This window comes from Populus alba, chromosome 14 (genome assembly GCF_005239225.2).
Source record: "Populus alba chromosome 14, ASM523922v2, whole genome shotgun sequence".
In the NCBI taxonomy this organism is placed as follows: domain Eukaryota; kingdom Viridiplantae; phylum Streptophyta; class Magnoliopsida; order Malpighiales; family Salicaceae; genus Populus; species Populus alba.
The window spans coordinates 7035316-7052893 of record NC_133297.1 but is presented as its reverse complement, the minus strand read 5'-3'; the positions used below and the strand labels follow the sequence as shown (position 1 = coordinate 7052893).

At 30.2% G+C, this 17578-nt stretch overlaps 2 protein-coding genes across 2 annotated transcripts; both read right to left on the bottom strand.

The window, feature by feature from the left end:
- Positions 1–7659: 7659 nt before the first annotated feature.
- Positions 7660–9111, bottom strand: LOC118041900 (late embryogenesis abundant protein Lea14-A). The gene is made up of 2 exons (XM_035049407.2): positions 8730–9111; positions 7660–8001 (listed from the first exon to the last, which is right to left on the bottom strand). The coding sequence occupies exons 1-2, from the start codon at positions 8933–8935 to the stop codon at positions 7728–7730; spliced, it is 480 nt and encodes a 159-aa protein (XP_034905298.2). The 5' UTR covers positions 8936–9111; the 3' UTR covers positions 7660–7727.
- A 5217-nt stretch (positions 9112–14328) lies between these two features.
- LOC118041586 (probable WRKY transcription factor 43) lies at positions 14329–16569 on the bottom strand. The gene is made up of 2 exons (XM_035049012.1): positions 16024–16569; positions 14329–14733 (listed from the first exon to the last, which is right to left on the bottom strand). Exons 1-2 carry the CDS (start codon positions 16404–16406, stop codon positions 14556–14558), a joined length of 561 nt encoding a protein of 186 aa, XP_034904903.1. The 5' UTR covers positions 16407–16569; the 3' UTR covers positions 14329–14555.
- Between the last annotated feature and the right edge of the window lie 1009 nt (positions 16570–17578).

Sequence of the window (17578 nt, the reverse complement as noted above, 5' to 3'; positions counted from 1 at the left end):
ATTTTAAATTGTTTTTTTTTTGTTAATATTAGATTAACCGGGAGCAATTTAATATTTTTAATAAATATAAGTATACTTTAAAATTAGTTGGCATGTATAACGTATATGCTAGCAAGTGAATGTCATGTTTGCTTTTGGAGCATCATGTGAGGCATTATCCCATCTCTAAACATCGTTGCCATCTTTTATGGCTGTTGGAAGTGTTCAATTGTCATTTTTTTTATGGTGAAATGTGTGTACATGGTGATGTAATGGTTGAGCTCTAGTGTGCTTTTTTTCTTCTCCTTCCTCTTTTATTTTTCTTTTTTAATTTTTTTTCTAAGAGGTTATCTCATGGTCACAAGATTAATATGTTAACTCAAGTTAATTCAATTTTTTTTTATTGTAATTTTTTTTATTCTTGTTTTTCAATATTAGATTGTTTAATAATTGAATTTCATAGTTTTATTCATGTTATTTTTTACGATGCTATCTCGATAGCATGATTAAGTTGCAGATTTAACATGTTAACCCGGACAAGCTCCAACCAATTTATTTTATGTTGTTATTTTTTTTGTTAGTTTATATATTTTTATTTATATTATTTAAATTAATTAAAATTATTAAATACAATTAAGTCAATAATTTAGGCTTAAACTTTTTATCTATTTTATAAATGTTTGAATCGCATTAACATTTTTTTTATATATATATATTGAGTAAAACTTAGCTCGTCCCACCACTAGAGGCTAGAGCGGCACTATCTAGTTCCAAAGTCAAATTGCGTGAGATCACGTTAAGCAGATCTACTCGCTGAACTAACACCAAGTGTTTTTTTAATTCTGTCCTGGAACCGAACTCTTGATGCTGTTTCGAGAATGATAAATATTTTAATATCGAACTCCCGGTTACAATTGGTCTTGAAGTCCTGTTTTCCTTTTCCCATTGTTTTATATTCCCACACCGCCCATTTCCAAAGTCCAGTGCGACGCCGTCTCCCCCTCCCCACCAACTGTGATTGCGGATATTGGAAGTAACGAAATCTATGATAAGCTAGAACCTGGAAGCCTCCAGGAACCTTTCAACAATTTAAAAAGCCAGAAAGGTCTGTGGGTTTTCCTTTCCCGGCTCCCGGAGGCGCTATGTATCAGAACGGGAAAGGAGGGATTTAAATATTCGGTGTTTGACCAACATGCCAGCTTGTCTTATGCAGAAATGGTGGCACCTTGTCATGCTGATCCCCATGTGAAAGAGAAGCGAGAGCGTTTCGGCCAAGTGGATCTCTTCTCAAGTTTTCCATGGTCACTGGTTTCCAAGCAAAGCCCACATGCAACGACAGAGTGTACTCACTCCCGTGTTCTTGTTTGAAAAATGCCCGAATAGAAATTAAAAATAAAGTAGTTTTTATGTAAAAATTACACTAAACAAAAGTACATAGCGAGGGACTAATTATATGGATCCAATTACAAAGAAAATAACCATATGGATCTAGAAAATAACCTATTTTATTTCATTATATTTTCATATCATCCACAAGTAATAGAGAAAAACTAAATAGATGGGTAGTTATCAAATCCAGATATTTTGAGTCTGAAAAGTATTAAGGTTTGACAACCATATCAGATCCAAGTATCAAATGATAAAAACACCCTTATATATAATCTTGTTTTTGTTGAAACCTAAGAGTAATTTGTATTTGAATTGTTTTAATAATAAAAAAAAAATAGTGAAGCTTCTTAACACATATTTTTCCCCACTGCATGGGCATGATTGTAATTTCACTATTTTTTTAAAGATAAAAGAAGCCCCATGCCCTAAGCTTAAAATTTTATGTTTTAAAAGGCAAATCAATATTTATACTACAGTCCAAACAAATAAACAAATAATGTTGTTCCTAATTATTTTTTTAATGTCAAATACATCTCATAAAAAAGACAATCTCACCTCAACTATATGCTCAACAAGTTCTTTTAATAATGATAATTATATACTTACACTATTTTAATCCACATAATTTATATTTAAATGAATAATAAAAAGATGAACAGTAATAAACAGAACTCTTTTAATTTTTGTTATGATGATATACTCTTCATTTCTATCACGTGGAAGGATTCTACATCCACGAAGGGGATTTACAACTCAACAACGTTGAGTTGTGAGGTTCAATCAATTGAATCTGCAAGTGAAAAAAAAAAATAGTAATGCAGATGAGAAAAAAATAATTAATTAAACTTCGACCTTTATAAAAATCTTGTTATCACGTGTATGATGTGTTTGACGGACTTCCCAGCTCAACACGTGCAAACCTAGTCTAGGATTAAAAAAAAAAAAAACGAAGAAGAAGAAGCTCTTATTCCACCTATTTTATTTCGGACTGATTTTCCCACACCGAAAAATTTCAACACCCTCTTGTAGCCGCTGCAAAATTCAACATTTTTTTTTTTTTTTTAATTTATGTGGGTGTCCGGGTCAACTTGCGCGCACCATAACTAATCCCACAATTCACTGAACATCTTGCAAACCCAGTGAGCATATAAGACACCGCGGGAATGACAAGCATGCACAATAAAATTTAAACCCAGAATATAAAAAAACTAGACTAGAACCTCAATTGCAAAAATTCAACACTTTTCTAATGCCCTGTTGGGGCCAAATAAAATTAAAAACACAAGGCCGAAAGTCTACATCTTCGGAGAGAGGAGGACCGGATACCTCGAATTTAGGATCCAAGACGTGAACATTAAAAGCAATCAAGACTAGGACTAACCGTTTAAATAAAGCTATTAAAATATATTTGTTTTGAGAAATTTATATGCTTGATGCATTGGTAAGTATATTAATTACATGTTTTAGACTGCGGTTTAAATAGAAATTTATTAAGATTTATTTTTTATATTAAAAATAAAAATAAAATTTTAAAAAATAATAAAAAATATTTTAATATATTTTTAAGTGAGAAACAATTTACAAAATAACCACAATTATATTTTTAAACATCTTTTAGATCTAGAATGCAATGGTTATTGTGTTTTTTTTTTTTAATGAATTATTGAGTGTATTGTTAATGTTAGATTCTTGAAATAAATTACAATTATTAAACTCTGTTTCAACTCATTCACCCAAATTGATTTTGATATCAATTTAGTTAACTTCAGATTATATAATAAGTTAACTGTGATCTAAATAAATTTAAAATTAATAATATAAAGATCAATTGTATTTTTTTAAATTCAAAAACAACATTATTTCTATAAAAAATGATAAAAATTTAGCTAATTTAACAACTCAAGTTATTTTTTAAATTAGACTAAGATCTAACAATAATTAAATAAAATATCTTGGCCTGAAATTCGACATGGAGCCTGGAGGAGTTCTGATATCAAGATGTAAAAAATATAGCAACCATTTTTTATTATTAGATCTGACATTATAATTAACAGATAAGAATTTCTGATTTAATATACAATGCGAAACACATCCCACTTATAATCGCTAGATAAACTTTTGAATTCCATACAAATGCTAGATTTTTTTTGGGGGGGGGGGGGGGGTGGGGGTGTTGGAGCCCTAGAAAGAGAAGTCAGATCCGTCGTAGCTTTAACGGGAGCGGACACTCCAACGACGAACTGATGTTTGCAGAGGAAATATTATTGGCTGAGTATGTTTTATAAATATATTGTAATGATGTATTTTATTTTTAATAGTAATATATTAAAATAATTTAAATATATATAAAAAATTAATTTAAAAAATAAAAATATTATTATTTTTATTTTAAAATTACTTTTAAAATACAAAAACAAAATATAAGACTAAGGCTAGAAAACTTATGCAATTTTACTCGTCGAGTGCTGGTCTACAAGATAGCCTCCGATTTTACTTGGGGGTACTATTATTTCCATTGTCATCATTGCAAAAGGGTCCACTTCTTCAATGACATGACGTGGTATATTTTTGCAGTTGCTGTACTCATTCAATACGTGATTTGATAGTTTAACAAGCCAACAAATTTCATGGGTCATAGGAAAATGGACATATTTTTTGAATCAATAGCTTAAATTATCAGAAAGTTTATAATATATAATTTATAATATTTTTTTACTATATCATCTAAGATAAAAAAAAATTTGACTTAAAATTTATATAAATTCATTTTATTTTATATTTATTTTTTATAAAATAAAATAAAATAAATAAAATGTAAACTCAAGATCATCTAATTAACAAGATTCTAGTAAGTTCATAATATATAATTTATAATATTTTCTAATATATTATCTTAAGTGAAATTTGAATTTTACATAAACTCATGTTAATTTATATTTAATTTTTATTAAATAAATTAAAATTCATGATTATTTGATTAATAAAATTTTAATATTATATTAAAAAATTATTAAATCTAAAAATTTAAGTTATTAAATTAATATAATTCTTTTTATATTGCAAAATTATTGCTTCCACGTTCCTTGCAGCGTATTGTTTTCAAACTTTGCATGCTTAAACTAGTATTCAAGCGTTCACACTAACGATGGATCCCCCAACTTGTCTATAATTTGTCATGGTCTGTTAATAAATTGAAGCTGTCAGTCTCCGATAACCAAAGTAATTTTGCTTTTTTTTTTTTTTTTTTTTTTTAATTTAAGTGGGTATCCGGGCCAGCTTGCGCGCACCACAACTAATCCCACGGTTCACTGAACATCCTGCAAACCCAGTGAGCATGTAAGGCACCGCGGGGGTGACATGCATGCACGGCGAGGTTTGAACCCAGGATGCAGAGGAAGGGAACAAGTTTCTTTAACCGCTGGGGCAAGACCTCAAGTGCAAGTAATTTTGCTTTTTGTTAGTATTGGAAAGTGTAGTCAAACTGGTTAGGATTTGTTTTCTAGAGTTTATTGGTTCGAGTCTCATAAATTTAAAGGCTATTAGAGATTTATATGATCATTAATTTCAGGGTTTATAGAATTAGTCGAGGTGCGTGCAAACTAGCCCGAAGACCCACGTTAATAAAAAAAATTGTTTTTTGTTTCATTATATATATATTTTTTTCAAGCCGATCCTTGATTCAGCTCAGTATCCAAAACGCATGAAAAAAGAGTAAAATGAGCAACGTATTCAATTAACATTTTTAGTGCCCTTTGCCCTATTTCAAGAACAAAATGAGTAACATGGACTAATGGCAAGAGGTCTAGCCATTAGTTTAGTGATTGAAATTTGAATATAAAATTGCATTTCCGGTGCCTCTTGCACTCTTTCAAATTACCTCCACGAAAAATTGTCCTAACACAGGTCATGTTCCTGGCTTGTTCTTCCCCCGAAAAGAAAAGGAAAGAAGAACAGCACTTTGCCACAATTTGAGTGGCCAAGTCAACGAAATCAATAAATTATTTTATAGCTCTGGTAAGAAAAATAGAGTAAGTTATTATTTGATCTATATTTTTAATGAAATAATACTTAATTCCTTTGATTTTTTTTAAAAATCAATCCCAAGCTCTTATATTTTCATATTTATTTGGAATCTACTTTTTTTTTATTGTTTTTTCTTGGCAATTTAATTGTTTTTTTCCTTCTAGATATCCTTTGTTTCTAATCAAATTTAACAATCATGAGACCTAGCATAAAAAATTAAAAAGAAACTAAATTATAATTTCCTCGAAAAACAACAACACTGCCATTTCTCATTTCTTACGAATCGGCATCATCAAGGAACTAACTAACACGATCAAACTGAAGCAATTTTTTTTAAAAAGATTTCATGTTCATTAGTTGTAAGTTTCACCCCGGGAGTAGATAGTTCAATATCAAAGAGCTCAAAAATCACTTCAATTCCAATCGATTGAATCACAGGTTGGAGAAAAGGAAACGAACAAAAACAAAAAACAGAGATCATATTTCACATATAGGAAGATAAATATGCATGGATCACAAACAATCCACTCTGTCTCCTACAATCAAACATCTACGCTACGTATAGAGAAAGAAGCAATCATGGAACGTGATATGGCATGCTCCAATAGTCAACTTTCTGCTCGCACTTCTGTGCCTGGATTTGCCGAGACGTAATATTAAGTGCCATGCTGCAATTCATCTTCACAGCAATATTCCTCTTGATAATTCCTGGTCATGGACAATAGCCCAGAGATAAAATCAGCATTCAAATTTGGGCCTGAAATGATCCTGTCTGGGATGATGTCCACGGTAACATTCATTCTCATGGGCCGTCGGGCCCTGTCATGGGCCGGTCCGTTTCTAGCCTCGCCAACCATCTGGCCATGGTGATAGAGGGTTGTGGTGGTGTTACTGTACTTGAATGATGCTAGGTTGGGATTTTTTACAGATACATATTCTGCAATTAGGGACATGTTCAAACCTGGCTTAGGAATTGTGCCATTGGTTAGCTCTAGCTGAGTGACCGTAAAGTTTAAGGTTAGTGATTTGATTATTTTAACTTTGCAAGGGTTTCTCTAGGTGTTTAAAAAACATCCGGATTAGATCTTCGTAAACAAATTCAATTTCTTTGATTATAATGAATTAAAAATACGAGAATCAAAATTAAAATTGAAAAAAATTACCACGAGGTTCATTGGGATGAGGAAGTTTTAACTTTTAAGTATTTTTTTGTCCTTAGACTTATCTTTTCAACTTATTTCAATTTTGAACCCTATTTCCAGAGATTTTTTTTATTTTTATTTAAAATTTTATTTTTTTACTTTTTAATCCCGTGTTGGAGAGATAAAGAGAGGATTGTCAAAAAAAAAAAAAAAAAGAACAAAAGAGGTTGGCTGGCCTCAATATGACAAAAAGAAGGGCAAACTTGATGTCAAAATATTCCTAGTTAGCAAAGGAATACACACACATAAACAGAATAACCTAGATTATTTAGTTGATATTGTTATTTGAATATTTAAAAAAACAAAAACAAGTAAATTTTAAATAAAAATAGTTGATTGTGTTGCCGGACAATAAATTTACTATTGTTACTATTAAGAGTGAGCAAAAAAAAATAAAAAAATTGATTAAAATTTTTAAAAACCAACCGGTTCGGTTCGGTTTTAGTTTTATAAGTATGAAACTTAAAAAACCAAATCGAACCCAAACTGAAAAAAATCAAGCCAAACCAGAAAAACTGGGTCAAAACTGTTTAAACATGTTTTTGTTCTAAAATAACCGAATTGAAAACCGGTCAGATTGAACTAGTTCATGTTTTTTTTAAAAAAAACTAGTTTGATTTTTTTTTTTTTAAACTGAACCTAAAATATATTAGATATCCGTTTTGTTTGTTTTTGTATTTTAAAAGTTTTTTTTTTTTAAATAATTTTTTTATTTTTTACTTCAAATTAATATTTTTAAATTATTTTAATGCATTAATATCAAAAATAATTTTTTTTTTAAAAATATATTATATTAATATATTTTTAAATAAAAATTATTTTTTAAAAACAATCACACCAATATCTCTAAACATACTCAGAGCGTAGTGTCAAGAACAGTGAAGATGATAACTGTGACAAACACGGTCGAGAGGCATCCACAACTTTGAACGCATTTTAGTCTTCATCCACATCATATGAGTCTGGTTTTTATGTTATGGTCGATGATAATCGAATCTCGAGAGATGAGTTAAGAGTAAATAATTTCTAATAGGTAGCTCGGAAAGAAAAATCATGGACCTGAACAAAACAAAAACACATTTCCTTTTATTTTTGTTTGAGCATATGTAGTCGTAAAACAGATCGAGACCCAACTTAATTAAAGGAGAGAATTAGAACAGATCGGAGAGGGTAGGCACTAGGCAGCTTGACTTCACCCTTCCAGGAGAGAGGGATGGTGAAATTGCCGACGATAGGAAGGTCAATTGTGAGACCTATTTCCAACTCGTAGTCTATGTCCCAGTCTCTACCGATGTCCTTCACCAAGCTCACCAGTACACCGTGTGGCACCTTCACTGGCACATCTAACATTGTCTTCTCCTTAGCTTTCAGCGAGCCAGGGTCTGGTATTTTCCCTGATGCTATCACCCTGGTCCAAACATTCAAATGGACAAATCACATCAAAAAAAATCTATACTTACGAATCTTTCATGTATCTGGTATGATGATTTAGAATGCGTTGAAAAATATGGTTCAAAATTATATATTTTAAAAAATTATTTTTTTATATTATTTTAATTTGTTAATATCAAAAATATTTTTTTAAAAAATAAAAAATATATTTTTAATGCATTTCTATATGAAAAATATTTTGAATTGCAACTATTATCTCATACCCATTATCATTTGATAAATAAGACATTCACATAAAAAAAATTATAAATAAATTTAAAAGCAGACTCAATTTTTTGGGAATATCCACTAGGGAAATTCTTCATAAGCAATGGATTTTTCGAGATTACTGACCCATACATTTAAAATTAGATGCCCTTCCATTGTAAGAAGATAGAATCATGTATCCTTCGCTTTTATTTCCTTATACACAAACACAATAATCGCAATTCCTTTTGAAAAATGTAATTAATCCCAACCCGAAATTCAACAAATTACGCAATCCAATAGTTCTGTACAGATCTCACATGATCTCTGAATAATATTGCACTCATTTTATATAAAAAGTAATCCAAGATGAAAAAAATATATCAAGAATTACGCAGAAGCTTAAACTGTCAGTTGAAAAACAAAACTAGATTACAGTTTTTCAATGAAAGGATAAATCTGTTGAGACCATGAAAAGAAACATTTGAAATTACGGACCTGCTGTCACTTTTGAGAACGTAAGAAATCTCGCAAATAGGGATCGCAGCATCATAAGGGTTATCGACAGAAACCTTTGCACCGTAGTCTATGCTGTCACGGTGCACGCTTTCAAGATTCAGGTCGGTGACGGTAGCCTCCGGGGTCTTGACATTAGCCACCTTCTCTACCAAAAACTGCTTGGCCTTGCCTAGCAACTCCGACATTTTTGTGATTGCAAGAAAACTGAGAAGACGATTGACTAGTTAAGAGCTTTTGTTTATTTCCTCGTTTTCGTATTAAATGATGATTTTCCCTTCCCTTGCTTCTCTCTTGCGTTTATATAGTAGGAGATGCTTATCTCGACGTAGTTGCTGCGTGTCTCGTCGGCGACATGGGTGAAGCCACGTGTGTAGCTAGTGGGTCTCCCCGTGTGTCCAGATCTGTGCTTGCCTTTTCCTTATACGAGGATTTTAATTTTTAGGAGAAGCCTCGAATTAGCCATTGACGTATCACTTATAAATAATCATTTGAGTTCTAAAACAAAATAATTCATCCATGACATCCAACACCGTTTTTAAAATTCCCGATGGGGTCATTCCGTGTATTCTCACTAATTTTATGTCGGAATTCTTCTTTTTAAGACACCTTTTATAAAAATATTACTAAGCCCTAAGAAAATGACCTAACTAATCAAAGGTATTGTTCGGATCTCAATTAAGAATCTAATAGGGACTAAATTGAGGGTTCTCTCAGCATTTTTTTTTAGGTTTTAAAGAGAGATTTTTTTTCCTGAGAGAAAAGTCTTTGAGATCGGATCTGTCACTTTCCATCATACCCCTTTTCTTTCCTTTTAATATTCTGAAAACGTCACCGGCCATAGCTTTAATACAGAGAATTTGCAGGATGTGCACGTGAATGTCGTTTGGACATCGCAGAGAAAGGATAAATATAGAAGGGGTAGAAATATGTTTAATTAGGAATGAAAATAAATATATAAAAATACATTTGTTTTCCCGATAATTTCTAAATAAATTTATGTTAACATGAATATTATTGACAAATATAACATATTATTTCTATATATTTCAACCATTCTCATTTAAAAAAAAAAACAGTAACTAAATGCTATTAAAATATAACTTCACCCCATGTATGGATGGATATACAAGATGCGTTGAACGGCCCCCTCAAATATGGAACAAATATAGATATATAAATATGTTACATGCATATAGCCATTTTTTATGCATTAAGTAATGTCATATTCTATTCAATAGGCTTAATTATCACTTAATATATCAAACAAGTCAGACGTTGTGCATGTGTGCATTGTTCATCCCCTCTCATTTTATTATTTATATCACTTATCATTGTGTAATTTTTCATTTTCTTTGTCCCTCAAGTTTTTTCTTCCTTCCCTTTTAGTCATTGAAGTTTATTTTATCTTAATTTGGCCTTTAAAAATTATTTTGTCTTAGTTTTATATTTTGAAATTTGTTTCAAATTACATACTCTTGAATATACGAGATGTCATACAAAATATATATAGATATTAAATGAAAAATTAATTAGTTTTAGGTTATTTTTAACAAGGATCAAAATTAACATAAGAAAAATAGAGCCCCTTTCATCTGCACAATTTAGAAAAAGCAAAAATTTAAAGTTTGGTTCCTTTATTTTTTTTGTTGCAAATTTGGTCCGTATTACCTTAAGATTATACTTTTCAGTCGTAAACTTTGTTATATTTATATTTTAATCACTTGTAGTTGAGAGAGGAGAGATAAAATCATTGGAAACAGCAAAGAAAAAAAAATCTATTCATTCATATTCTAACTATAAAAAAAATCAATCTTTATGTTAATAGATTCATCTTGAAAGTGGAATTCAATAAAGATGGTAAATATTGAAAAAAAAATAGATTAGGGCCTTTAAAGTTTTTTTATTCGATTATATTTTTCACTTTTAGAGTGATTAAAGAGTGTTTAGAAAGTTTGAAATAGATTTATTAAGGTTCCATGGATTTTTCAAGGTGTTTTTTTTTTTTTTTTGTAAACAATAATTTAAAAATTAAATTATTAAGGTCCAAAAACTTGGATCCCACTTTTAGTGACCAAAAAGAATGACACAATATCAACATTGACAAATGATTTGTTGTCCGATCAATTGCAAAAAAAAAAATACAATGATTGAACAATGTGTTGTTTGCCTATTTTTTTAAATAAAAAAAACCAAAGAAATAACTATGTGCATGTGCCTAGCCTTTTAAGCATCCCTTGACCCATTTTTTTATAAAAAAATTGTTATTTTTTTTAAAATTGATTTTTAATTAATATCCATTCTCTTATTTAAATAATAATAAATATAATATCTCTCATTTTTTGAATTGTGTGGTTTATATATTTTAAAATAATAATAAGTATTTTGGATTATACTTTCAATTGATTATTGTAATTTATTTATTTTTCTTGTTAAATTTAAGATAGATTAGTTATATAAACATTATATATTTATAAGAACAATAATAATATATATACCTAGCAACGATAGTAAACTTTCAAGGTATTATATAAAATGAAAAGAATTACAGAATTAAAATATTTATATTTGTATCTATTGCTTGAAAAGTTAACTCTCCACGTTAGTGTTTAATTAGCATTCATATATTTTTGGGTTTAATAATTAATACATCTTAATTCATTGTATAAATACAATTATATTTTTTCATTTCTCAATAAACAAATATTATGATATCAAAAAATGCAATTATAATAATATGTTAATATATATATATATATATATATATATATATATAACATTCAAAATTAACTTGGAATTCTAAACTTAGTGGGGGAATGCATTGTCTAGTAATTATTCTAAAAATAACGTGGGGGGTTTTAGTTAGTGATACTTTCCAAAGCAGAAAAAAATTATCACTCAGCCCGTTTGAGTTCCAAACTCAGACAAAATTATTTTTTTTTCTTTCAAGAAAAGTTAATGTCTGTTGAGGTATATTTTGAGAAATGTTTAGGAGGATAGTAATAGTAGTGTTTTAAAATGTATTTTGTTTGGAAATGTATTAAAATAATAATTTTTTAATCAAATATTAAAATGATATAAAAATATATATATAAAATAATTTTAAATAAATTACTTTTTATTTTTTAAAAGATAGTTCAACCACGTTTAGACACATTTTCTGAGAGTGATGCCGTCACATATAACCAGTATCATGTCCGTGGTATTCTAAAAGGTTTAATTAATGTGTGATTCGTGACCACATCATATGTCCTAATTAGAATCTTGAGCTATTGCTTTTGGCCCTCACCATGCTTTGATTTTTTTTTTTAAAAAAAAAAAAAAAACACTGAAAAGAAAAGGAAGAAATTAGGCAACGCTAACGTGAAGAAACTTCAAGGCAAGCCATTTTTAAAATTTATTTGGAAGTTTGTTGTAATTATTTTTTTAAAATATTTTTAATGTTGAAATGCATTAAAATTATATATTTTTAAAAAATTATTTTTAAAATTAACATATCAAAATAATCTGATATATATATACATATATAATTTTTTTTTAAAAAAATTAATTTTTTTTAAAAACACAAGTTAATCCGTGTTATTTAACTAAATGTTGCAACACCTCTCGATTTTGAAAAGAAGAAAGAAAGAGGAAGCTCTCCGGTTAACTTGTAAATTAATCAACGATGGTTAATAAATTAATAATTGATGATCCTTTTTAGAAACTGAAAGTAAACCTCCGTTTTTGCTATTCTTCCGGCGATTACAAAGGCTTCCAAGTTCTTACATGTGGGTGCAACTCCAGGTGACTTGGTCGGTCCAATCTGGGCCCTAATTATATTATTCAAGGTGTATACGGACAGAATAAATGATGAAGCGTGTTAAGGTAAGAAAGTATCACATGATTTTTTTACATGTGTTGGGTAGTATGATAAAAAAGAAAGGTCAATGCAGAAGTGGAAGCTTACCGGCTTACAACAAGAAAGGGCAGTACAGATTATAGAAGTGGAAGCTCACCGGCTTACCTTAAAAACTTATTTGACAAACGAGGAAGGATATCATATGTTACTGTCACTTATTTTACCCTATGATTTTTTATGTCATTTTTCTTATTTGTTTATATAACCTTATTCAAATGAATGAGTCTCTCTATCCGTTCCTTTTTTGGTACATTTAAATGTTGTTAAAAGCTAGTACTGATTATGAATAGTATCAATGTAAATCATCCAAATTATTTAGCATATTACTCACAAATTAATTTTACCTATACTTCACCGTGGGTCAAATAAAATTTTTTAGCTTAATCAAGAAGACCAAATCCCAACTAATTAAATATTTGAGGATGAAACTGATAAAAAAAAATTTTAACAAGAAAAAAAATTGATAGGAAAAAAATTAGAAGATGAACATAAAAAAATCAATTACTGAAATTATTTCAAACAAAATAAATAGCAATAAAAAAATAAAAACAAATTAAAAGTAAAAATAAATAGTGAAAATACCAAAACACCCTTGAGCATCAATGAATAAAATTTTACTTTTTAAAGGTAGTTTAGTCATTTTACTATGTATAAAACTAAAAATGCAAAAACACCCTCGGACATTAGTTTTAATTTTTTTTTATTATTTCAAAGACAATCTAGTCATTTCATTGTGCATAAAAAATGCAAAAAGATAAATGTATCCCTTATAAATATGGTAATAACTTATGGATCATGTGAAAAGACTATATTATCTTTAATAGCTATCTATTTGGTTTGTATTTAAAAGAGAAAAAATATAATTTTATTTTGGATTGCTAAAGTTGTTTTTTAATCCCTTTTGGATTTTAAAAATATCATATATCACAATCTCAAATACCTCAAAGGTTATAAAGTTTTATATACACACATATAGAATAATAAATTTAAACTCTAGATCTTTTGAGAAAATGAAAACATCGATGCCATAGAGTCGAGTTATGTTTTATTAGAGAATAATAAAAAATATATTTTGAGACTTCACATAATAACTTAAATTATTGAATTGAATTTATTTTTTGACATGGTATCAGAGTTTTGATAACCAAATGGTCATGAATTCGAATTTTACCATCCTTATCTAATTTGATATAAAAAAATAAACATAAGATAGTGTGAATCTGTGCAAGCTTTAAGTTCAAAAGGTTTTTACTTGAAGAGGTGTATTAGAGAATATAAATCATATCTTAGAATTTCACATAACTTAAATTATTGGGTTAAAATTAATTCTTTGATACATCTCAATGTTGTCGAGTTGTTTTACATTAAGAAAATATACTCAATTTCTTTCGTATTATCTACATCTTAAATGAACTAAAACTTTTATAAATGTAGACTTAGAGGCCGTTTGGGATTGAGGTGTGACCTGCTTTTCGAAAAAATTCAAACTTTTTTTTTTTTTTTGCTAAAATTGAGTTCGGTTTGTACTTTCTGGATCGTTTTGATGTGCTGATATAAAAAATAATTTTTAAAAAATAAAAAAACATTATTGGCATGCTTTTCGGCACGAAAAGCTATTTGAAAAGCATCAGCTACCACACTCCCAAACACCCTTTAAACTTGATCTATAAAAACTTGCTCGGTAACTAACTTGATCTGATTATAAAATTACAATGAAAAAAGAAATTAACACACAATATAGCTTATTAGTTTTACATTATTATAAACACTGATTTTGGTCTATTTACACGAAGTCAACCTCGAAAACATGCATAAGTACAACAAGGATACTACTATATATAAGATGGCCAAGAACAGGAGGTCTGCTTGATTTGTTCTTGAAAGTGTACGTAGAAAAGCTGAAGAAGTTAAAACCTAGCAAGGAACTGCATCTGCTTGAGAAGAGGAGTTAGGGTTTCCATCATTTTCTCGCATGGATGATTATGAATTCCTTCATAAGTCGTGACGACTATGCTCGTGTCCTTGGATAACCTTTGCACTTGTTTCTTCACGTTGCATGTATGATGTGTACACCGATAGTAACTCCTTTGCGCAAAATGAAATCAAAGTGCCGGGGTAAGAATTATTTCGCAAAAAAATAATAGTTGAAGGAGGGACAAAAATTAATTATGCACTCTAGATTATGCCCAAGATTTGTAAAATGAATAGTGCAAGACCATAAGATAAAACCACCTGCTACGTTAAATAAATCTATAATAATTGTAATATATATTCAATAGTAATAATGGGATTCACGCATTAATCATTCAAAATATTTTGGTCCACATGACTTCGCCATGGTATAATTTATTTTTTTCAATTCGAGATAAATGGTTGATATTTCCAAATAGTTATACGTTAGTCGAAATTAAAAATAAAATAAAAAATTGGATGATTTTAAGGATGTATCCCCATATCAAACAACGTTTATATATATATATAGAATTTATTAAATTCTCTTGGATATGGGTCCCGAGATTCAAACTAAGAACTTCAAAGGAGTATATGCACCTCCTCAATTACCAAAACAACTATTATATATAGTTGTAAATATATATCGGTTGCAGTAGTCTCATTAATTAATAAAGCAAAATACTTTTATTTTGTTTCTTTGCTTCAATTAATTATCTCTCATAATTTTTATATTTCTGAATTATAAATCTAACGTTCATCTGTTATAATCTTGAGAATAATAGTATCGACTAGCTAAAATATTACTGTCCGCATTTAAATCTCTGTTCTTCTCATCCAAGTTTGTAGCTCATAATTAAATCCTCCTACAAAGAAATCAAAATATCGTGGAAAGTAAAGATTCGAGAAGCAATAGGATGCGCATGCGTATATATAGCTATAGGATGTTAATTATTGGAAAAATGAACAATAAAACATATATAGTAATTCACAGATATATATTCCTTTTGTACAGATTCTATTGTTGCTGTCGTCGCTGCCGATCGTGGTTGCTTTTCTTTCCGAATATTCCTTACCCTTAGCTAGATTTTTATGGCAAAACATAAGAAAAGAAACCCCTTATAAATCTACATATATAGATACATTAGGCAATCAACAAACTATCTACTCTTATTTATTTATATATATTTTTTTAAAAAAAAAAGGAAGGAAAGAAAAGAAAGATGAAATTCCAATGACAAACTTTATTTCGCTCACCAAAAATATAAATTCGGATCAGTTTCAAACTAATTAGTAATTAATTGGGTTACGTATAGCATCTAAAAATGCACACCATGCAACGTTAGATGATGCAAGGATTTTTTTGTTTTTGTTTTTGTTTTAGAATGATTATTAGAAGTTTAATTAAGTTAATTACAAGCAAACCTGGGGTATTTGCTGTTCTTGACTGCCTTCTGCCCATATTTCCTCCACCGATATCCATCATCAAGAACATCGTCTGCACTTCTAGTTTGAAAAGCAAATCTTGGCCGGGTTGTCTTTTTCATTCTTCCACCTTTCTTCTTATCCTTTTCTTCCTCGGCTCCATTTTCAGCTACCATAGAAGCACTGTCCATGAAAGGCCTATTCTCGCCGAGCCCGGACTGGCCAGAGAGAAGGCCAACCCAATCAATATCTGGAAGGCTTTGAGGCTCAATTATAGAAGGGTGCAATGAGGAGGATAGGAGCAGTGAGGGCGTGAAGAGATAGGGAGGGTTTTGGGATGGAAATTGTGGCGGCGGCGGCGGCGGGGCTTCTTGGCCTTCCATTGTGGGGCTACAAAGATAATGATTAGAGAATAACTGAGGATGTACGTAAGATTGATTATATATAGGGGGTCAAGATAAAGGTAGTGGAAACCTAGGAAGGTGAGAAGAGGTTGGACAGGCCTTCAAATTAATAGAGAGATGAAGATGGTTTGCTAGGTTTTGAAACAAGAGTCCGTCTGAGTCTCAATTCCATCTCTTGTAGCCATGGGTAAAGCCAACTGCAGCTCACCTACTTCTGTTCAACTGCCCTCAAGTAAAAGGGGAGACGTGCCCAACTTATGCATATCGTTATCTCCAAAGCAATATAGCTAGCTAGCATGCATGATATATATACATGGACTGCTACGTACCAAATCAAATTACCTCAATTGAGACACATGTTCAAATTTCCCTCTAGGTTGATGGATACGGCACTGCTTACCAACCAATATCCAATGCATTTTTTCAACTGGTAATGGTTTGCACCTGCAATTTCTTAGTGCCGCGAACAGAAATATATATATATATATATATCTGAGGTAACCTCAGGAATTTTGCGTATCTGAGGTCCCTCCTGCATGCCGTGACTCGTTGTTATATGATGATATGAAAAGTATACAACCCATTTGCTGTGGCTCAGTCCATTAAACAAATAAATATATTTGACTCCGAAGCCTACATGCTTAACATTCTTAATTAGTCCTATGTAGAAGAAAACACTTGTAATTAGTCCTGATTAGTTCACCTAGCAAGGACTCGCCAGTTATCTTATTGACTGGTAAAACCAATACATATCCATTCAAGAGCTAAGTGTGTGTTCTTCATAAAGAGAAAATCACTCTCGAAAAGTGAACCAACACATGATCATACATAAAGAGCTCTTGTTGCAGAATAGCAGGCAGTACTATCCATGCCGAGAATAGATGGCATTTAAAATCCAAGAAAAAACACCAGAAACTTGGAACAGCGGAGCCATCTAAAACGCTAGGAACATCTTTTGGTTCCACAGAAGGGTATTCAAATGAGCTAGTCTGCTGTATCGATGCTAATATTCAAGCTGAAACTGGCAATTTGCTGTGTCATGTTAAGAGTATAAGAACATAAAAACCTTACGCCAGAATCATTGGTGCAACCCAAGTATATAGACCGTGAAAAAACATAATATGCATAAAAACAATTATTGATGAATAAAA

What these genes read in the sequence shown, in the direction of transcription:
- LOC118041586 (XM_035049012.1), bottom strand. Translation starts at nt 16,406, where the DNA reads ATGGAAGGCCAAGAAGCCCCGCCGCCGCCGCCGCCACAATTTCCATCC. An exon ending in AAGAACAGCAAATACCCCAG is followed by an intron (nt 14,734 to 16,023) that starts GTTTGCTTGTAA and finishes TTTTGCGCAAAG; the next exon opens with GAGTTACTATCGGTGTACAC.
- LOC118041900 (XM_035049407.2), bottom strand. Translation starts at nt 8,935, where the DNA reads ATGTCGGAGTTGCTAGGCAAGGCCAAGCAGTTTTTGGTAGAGAAGGTG. An exon ending in GTTCTCAAAAGTGACAGCAG is followed by an intron (nt 8,002 to 8,729) that starts GTCCGTAATTTC and finishes TGTTTGGACCAG; the next exon opens with GGTGATAGCATCAGGGAAAA.